Source organism: Oncorhynchus nerka, linkage group LG26 (assembly GCF_034236695.1).
Source record: "Oncorhynchus nerka isolate Pitt River linkage group LG26, Oner_Uvic_2.0, whole genome shotgun sequence".
Lineage (NCBI taxonomy): Eukaryota > Metazoa > Chordata > Actinopteri > Salmoniformes > Salmonidae > Oncorhynchus > Oncorhynchus nerka.
This window is the reverse complement of record NC_088421.1, coordinates 28676169-28683884: the sequence shown is the minus strand read 5'-3', so window position 1 is coordinate 28683884 and position 7716 is coordinate 28676169. Positions and strand designations below refer to the sequence as shown.

General features: G+C 41.5%; 1 protein-coding gene across 1 annotated transcript in view; it reads left to right on the top strand.

Annotated features, from left to right (window-relative positions):
* The first annotated feature begins 1685 nt into the window (after positions 1 to 1685).
* The window catches only part of LOC115104368 (mucin-3B-like), a 52711-nt gene continuing 46680 nt past the window's right edge, over positions 1686 to 7716 (top strand). Inside the window, exons 1-2 of the mRNA XM_065010355.1 lie at positions 1686 to 1795; positions 1895 to 2189. Coding sequence (XP_064866427.1) covers positions 1753 to 1795; positions 1895 to 2189 — 338 coding nt within the window. The 5' untranslated portion in view covers positions 1686 to 1752. The remainder of the gene's footprint in view (positions 1796 to 1894; positions 2190 to 7716) is intronic.

Genomic DNA, 7716 nt, shown 5'->3' with positions numbered 1-7716 from the left:
TTAGTCAGTTGTTTTACTATTGTGTTAGTCAGCTGTTTTACTATTGTGTTTGTCAGTTGTTTTCCCATTGTGTTTGTCAGTTGTTTTCCCATTGTGTTAGTCAGTTGTTTTACTATTGTGTTAGTCAGTTGTTTTACTATTGTGTCAGTCAGTTGTTTTCCCATTGTGTTCTTCAGTTGTTTTCCCATTGTGTTAGTCAGTTGTTTTACTATTGTGTTAGTCAGTTGTGTTCCCATTGTGTTATTCACCATCTCCAGAGACAGTAGTAATGTAATGTACTTAGACTTCACCAGTCTGCAGGCTGAGGACACAGCTGTGTATTATTGTGCAAAACTGGAGGCACAGTGCAACAGCTCAATGGAAAACCTGTACAAAACACCATGCCAACATAAAGCCTACTGTAAGAATAACCGAATATGGTTGAAGCCCCCCCCCCCTTGGGTTGTGCCGTTGCGGAGATCTTTTTGGGCTTTACTCGGCCTCGTCTCAGGATGGTAAGTTGGTGGTTGAATATATCCCTCTAGTGGTGTGGGGGCTGTGCCTGTTTGGCCCTGCAAAGTGGGTGGGGTTATATCCTTCCTGTTTGGCCCTGTCCGGGGGTATCATTGGATGGGGCCACAGTGTCTCCTGACCCCTCCTGTCTCAGCCTCCAGTATTTATGCTGCAGTAGTTTATGTGTCGGGGGGCTAGGGTTAGTCTGTTATATCTGGACTACTTCTCCTGTCTTATCCGGTGTCCTGTGTGAATTTAAGTATGCTCTCTCTAATTCTCTCTTTCTCTCTTTCTTTCTTTCTCTCTCTCGTTGGACTTGAGCCCTAGGACCATGCCTCAGGACTACCTGGCATGATGACTCCTTGCTGTCCCCAGTCCACCTGGCCGTGCTGCTTCTCCAGTTTCAACTGTTTTGCCTGTGATTATTATTATTTGACCATGCTGGTTAATTTGAACAGTTGAACATCTTGGGCATGTTCTGTTATAATCTCCACCCGGCACAGCCAGAAGACAACTGGCCACCCCTCATAGCCTGGTTCCTCTATAGGTTTCTTCCTAGCCACCGTGCTTCTACACATGCATTGCTTGCTGTTTTGGGTTTTAGCCTGGGTTTCTGTACAGCACTTTGAGATATCAGCTGATGTACGAAGGGCTATATAAATACATTTGATTTGATAGGATGTCAGCTTTAAGATCTAAATTGTCTTGTCAATTTTTCAGTGTGAAAGTTGCAGTGTTGATTGCTAAATTATTTGACTCTAAATTGAACACTCTATGGTCATAAATGCAACACTCCCAGAGTTAAGTTAACACTGATGAATGAAATACGGCAGTATTATTTTTGTTGTTGTAAACGGTAAAATATTATGAGTCCTATGGCTGTTTTTGTAAACATTCTATAGAGTCCCCTCCCTTTAGTTGAAGTGTCAAAAGGCAATCTGGTTCAGAGTTTTCTGAATTGTTTTATTATTACGATTGCAAAACAAAAAGTCCTACGGCTGTTTTTCTAAACACTGTAGTATAGAGTTCCATCCCATAGGTGAAGCATCAAGAGTCAATATGGTTCACAGAGTTTTCTGAAATTCTTATCCCTGTCATGCTGTACCTGCCTTCTTATGCAAATTACAAATAGCTCCTCTCTTTCATCTCTCTTCCTCTGCCTTATATAAACAGTCTCTCTGTGTGAATTATATATATCTATCTCTGAATCCTGTAGAGTAACGAAGATAAACTCCCAGCAGTTCAGCTTCAACACAAACCATGTTCCCTGCATCTCTGCTGCTGCTGCTGGCAGCTGCCTCCTGTGAGTCTCTCTGGATTTTTAAAAATGTTTATGACAAATAAATTGTCCCATTAGGTTTAAGATTTCATTGTGACAACATGTGTGCTTTCTTTTTAACAGCTGTTCAGGGTCAGACATTGACTGAGTCTGGACCAGTAATTAAAATGCCTGGAGAATCCCACACACTGATCTGTACAGGTTCTGGGTTCACATTCAAGGACTATTGGATGGGTTGGATAAGACAGGCTCCTGTGAAAGGACTGGAATGGATTGGTTATATACATGGTGTTACTACTTTCAACTCCCAGTCAATGCAGGGTAGATTCACCCTCTCCAGAGATGACTCCAGCAGTAAGCTGTACCTACAGATGAACAGTCTGAAGAGTGAGGACACAGCAGTGTATTACTGTGCCCGGTACACACAGTGAGAGAGAGTGGTAGGGGAGTCCCGCAAAAACCACTTCCCCATTTATCACAAGCTATCTCAGGATATACACTTTACATAATCCCTTGTTGGATATTAGGAATAAAAAAATGCAGGCACATATCCTTAGCATGCTTTTCTAATAGGGTGTTTTTCCTAACCGCTTTAAAGAGTTCCTTCTCCTATAAGAGTAGGTTCACTACATACAGATCCTGTTAAATTACTAGAGGGGTTATGTCATGAATCCTAAAAGTTCCATAATGGGGAGAAAAAGGCAGCCATTTTAGTAATTGTCAATGGTGTGTGTACTGGGAACGGAGTCAGGTGCAGGAGAGCAGAGAGTTGTGAACAGACGCATACTTTATTTAGGCAGGAGAAACCAACAGCCGATGCAAAGTGCAAACACGCAAACAGTCACAATAATATACCTCGTGAAATAAAACACGGAATAAACGCATACCATTAAAGTGCATCAACATAGACACGTAACACAAAACAATCTCACACAAAGACATGAGGGGAACAGAGGAATAAACACATGTAGTGCGATTGGGGAATTTTATTTTTTATTTTTTTATTTCACCTTTATTTAACTAGGCAAGTCAGTTATGAACAAATTCTTATTTTCAATGACGGCCTAGGAACAGTGGGTAAACTGCCTGTTCAGGGGCAGAACGACAGTTTTGTACCTTGTCAGCTCGGGGTTTAGAACTTCCGGTTACTAGTCCAACGCTCTAACCACTAGGCTACCCTGCAAACCAGCTGAAAACCAGGTGTGCAGGGAACAAGACAAAACAAATGAAAAATGGAGCGGCGATGGCTAGCGAGCCGGTGACGTCGACAGCCGAACGTCGCCCGAACAAGGAAAGGGGCCGACTTCGTTTGAAGTCTTGACAGTAATGGAAAAACCAGTCTAATTGGAATGAATGGCAGTCGAGGCATAGGTGATGCATTTTCTGCTTATACTTATGCAGGAAAATAAAAGTAAGGCATGTGAAGTATCATAAATTGTGTAATTTATTTTTAATTTGTTTATTTTACCTTTATTTTACTAGGCAAGTCAGTTAAGAACAAATTCTTATTTTCAATAACGGCCTAGGAACAGTGGGTTTTACAACCCTGGGCCCAACGGTACTGTTAATGAGCTGTTATAGAATGGATGTTTCGGCGGTTGCCGTTCTTCGCGTTCAATAATACCGAATTCTTAGCTGCAGACTAGTAATTCATATCAAAGACTTGTTCTCATTCTGTCGGTATCGATAGTCTAAGAGTTTAACCACGTGGTATGGTTAAGAGATTCAGCAATGGTCTGCAACCTTTAGCCATCTCGTAATTTAGGTAAGCTCGGTCTACAACCTTTGTCCCCCTCCTAATGGAGAAAAACATGGTCTGGTGATAATTTCTCTAAGTTGGGTTTTATTCGGAATGGAAGAAAAGGGCTGTCCCAGGATGTCTGACCCTAACTGGGCTCAGGGGCGGTCCTCTGATTTAGTTCAAATCCAATTCCCTTTTTGAGTTTTCCTTCATTAAACAGTCCAAAATCACATTGTAAAATTGTGTAAACAGTATCATACTCACTCATTCATCTTATACAACAATTAGATGTAAACCTTATATCTGGGGCTATTTTATAAACAGCGTTATGGTAATGTGGCCACACCGTCTCCCATGAGCTTCCCAAGTTGTGACAAACGGACCAGTTCGTAGCTGGATTCTTAACCGATCTTTTACACTTTCTCCGGTACATGAAATTTGTTCGTACCTCAAGTTCTGTGAGGTGGAAGGATTTCCTTTGTCTCCATGAAAAACTACTTTCTATAACTGTGTGTCCATGAGGTCTTCTGAGGAATTTATGACCTCTGACTACAGCAGCCTAGTTGAAGGAGGAAAGGGGGGAGGCAGGGAGAGGGGGATGGGGTTGCTATACTCAAAGAGGCCAACGTCATGACAACGTTAATTAACTAGGAAGTCAGGGCACCACAGGAAAATGTATAGAGTTAGAGTTATAATTTCCCGAAACTAACTCTTCAGATATTTTAATATTTTATCAATTACAGTCTTCCATTATTAATAAATATGAATTGTTACCTTCTTTAGTCTCATTCCAAATGTCGTAAAATTCTTGTTTATCTGCACAAACCCTAGTTTCCATAATGAATCAGCAACACAAAAATTGGCTTAATTATTTATTTACTAACTAACTAAATAATCACAGATATACATTACAAACAAACAGTAGATATTGGTTACTAAATAAAAAGTCCCTTGCGGATGAAGCCAATATGACAGCTTGGTCGTCAAAGGAAAGGGGTGGGGACTGAGAAAGAGCGGGAAATACATAATGGATAACTACACTCATAGGAATTGCTAATACTTTACATGAACGACTGCTCATTCAAAAATAACTTGCAATTGACATATTTACGAGTGTATGTCTTGCTGTCTCTCTCTGTGGTCACCGGTCCATCTGCTGGAGAGAGTCGACAGAATAGTCTCTGGTTAACTTTCCCAAAAGTCACAATGTCTTTCGTGGTTGTATGTGGTTAGAATGGATACTTCAGAGTACCATTCGGAAATGTTATCGTAGGTTAGATACTTTGGCGGTTGTCTGTATTCTTGTTCTAGGTGCAGACTAGTAATTTGTGCCGTCTAGAATTTGCTCCTTCTGTAGTGAATCGATAGTCTTAGCCAAAACTACAGCTGAATGGTCTAATGGTCTATAGAATTGTAGCCAAACCAACGTTGGGACTCTGTCCCGGCATTCTCTGATTCAATGTATATTTTGTAGGAAATGGGTTTTATACTCTGTGGAAAAAGGAGTGGTTCTATAACGCCTAATGTGATGTCTGGGCTCACGGGGGTGTGGCCAATGACTAGTTCATCTTTATATGAAAATCCATACACTCCTTTAGGTTAACTTTACATTACATCTTTTCACAAATCATTTCATGTATAATCACATAAGTTTCACAGTATTTATATGTAAACCTGACAACTGGGAAATGTACACTTTAAGAGACATAGTGATGTGTGTTTGCTGTCCTTCCTGATGTCACCAAATGAAACACACTCGACATGACCGTCCCTTAAGTGTCCACGTACCATTCCCATATTCTCAAAAATATAAATATTGTTTAGTTCTCCCATTTGGGGAATTAGGAGTTTTGAACAAAGAGAAGCTCTTTGTGCTGGTAGACTATCTCCCTCAAAACTGCATGGCAGTTTCTGCCAGGTATTTATGACCTGTCGTAAAGTCATTACACTTATGGTGAGGAGAGTGAGATGTGGGGGGCACGATTTACACCTCAAAGGGCCACGTCATGACACCTGTCAGCAACGGGTGTGGCTGAAATAGCCAAATCAAATCATTTGAAGGGTGTCCATATACTTTTATATATATAGTGTATAAGAAATCTCATATACAGTACCATATATATATTTTTTTTTTCTTTTTTTTCTTTTTTACAATTAAAACTTGTTAGGGATTTGGTCCCGCTGTCGGGACCAAATCAGCGGAAATTTCAAGAGCGCCACCTATAGTTTTTGATAAAACTCAAACTTTCATTAAAACACACATGCAAGGTACTGAATTAAAGCTACACTCGTTGTGAATCTAGCCACCAAGTCAGATTTGTAAAATGCTTTTCGGCGAAAGCACGAGAAGCTATTATCTGATAGCATGCACCCCCCTAAATACCGCAACGTCACCTAAACAACAGATTTTGCGGTAGCCGGCACTACCCAAAACGCAGAAATAAAATATAAAACATTCATTACCTTTGACTAGCTTCTTTGTTGGCACTCCTATATGTCCCATAAACATCACAATTGGTCTTTTTCCCGATTAAATCCGTCATTGTATAGCCTAAATGTCATTTGCTGGAAGCCGGTCTGATCCAGGAAAATGCCCTTTTCCAAGACGCAACGTCACTTTTTAAAATTACAAAAGTTGCCTATAAACTTTTACAAATCACTTCAAACTACTTTTCTAAACCAACTTTAGGTATTAATAAACGTTAATAATCTAAACAATTGATCACGGGGCGATCTGTATTCGATAGCAGCAAGTCTTGAAATCACCGTCCATGATTTCCATTTTCACAACATCCTGTGGAGAGACTAAAACAGGAAGAGCCAAAACGTCATCAAACCAAGGATAAAGGAATCTTTTAATGCCGTAACTGGCGACATCGTGTGGAAGCTGTAGGCGTTTACAACCCTGCAGGAGGAGAAATATGGATGTCAAAAAATTGTGAAATTGAATGCTCTTCTTGCCCAAGGAATGAGCCACCCCACGTGGCTGCCAATTAGATAAGGATGCAACCAGGGACGATACAGATGGTGGTTACTCATGTTCAGGACATCAAGTCTTCTTTTGAACTGTTCATCCCAGACACCACCCAGAAAATTATTCTGGACTGCACTAATTTGCAGGGAAGATGTGTTTTTGGAGAGAGATGGAAGGAGATGGACCAAACTCATTTAAATGCATACTTTGGTGTTCTTATCCCTGCTGGTGTTTTCAGATCCAATGGGGAATCCACAGAATACACTGGCTGTAGAGGAGTGTGTAACTGGCTGCAGGAAGTCAGGCGCAGGAGAGCAGAAATGTGTAGTAAACGGAGCCCTTTATTGAGGCGAACAAAACATGGCACTCAAACTAAACACACACGGGTTACAATAACCCGGCGCAAACCAGCCTGGAGTACACATACATTTACACGTAACAATTCCACACACAGACATGGGGGGAAACAGAGGGTTATATGCAAGACGAGTAATGTGGGAATGCAAACCAGGTGTGCGGGAAAACAAGACAAAACAAATGGAAAATGAAAGGTGGACCGGCGATGGCTAGAAGACCGGTGACGTCGTCCACCGAACTCCGCCCGAACAAGGAGAGGGACCGACCTCGGCGGAAGTCGTGACACTGGCAGAGAAGTTTTCCGTGCAACAATGTCTCTGGAAAACTTCCACATTATTTCCAGGATTACACGCTTCAAAAACCAAGACACCAGACCAGCTCGGCGGCAGAGAGACAAGCTAGCTGCAATCAGGTCAGTGTGGAATAATTAGGTGGACCGCCTTCCTCTGTTTTACAACCCTGGGCCCAACGGTACTGTTAATGAGCAGCTTATGCAATTTAGTGGCTGCTGCCTCTTCAGGCAGTACATATCGTCTAAACCCGCAAAATGTGGAATCAATATCTGGGCTGTCTGTGATGCTGCTTCGTCATATGTGCGGAACTTGTAAGTGTATAAGGGAAAGTCAGATGGAGGAGCCCCTGAGAAGAACCAAAGGATGTGGGTTTTCCTGGACATGACACAGGGACTCTGGCCACAACAACACGTGATAACTTTTTTATTTCGCACAAGCTGGGACAGGATCTCCTTAAGAGGAAGCTGACAATGGTAGGAACACTACCTCAACTGTTGAATATACGGAACAGACCTATCAATTCCTCTACGTTTGTGTTAAAGGCTGACATGTCCATAGTGTTCTACGTGCCAAAGAAAGG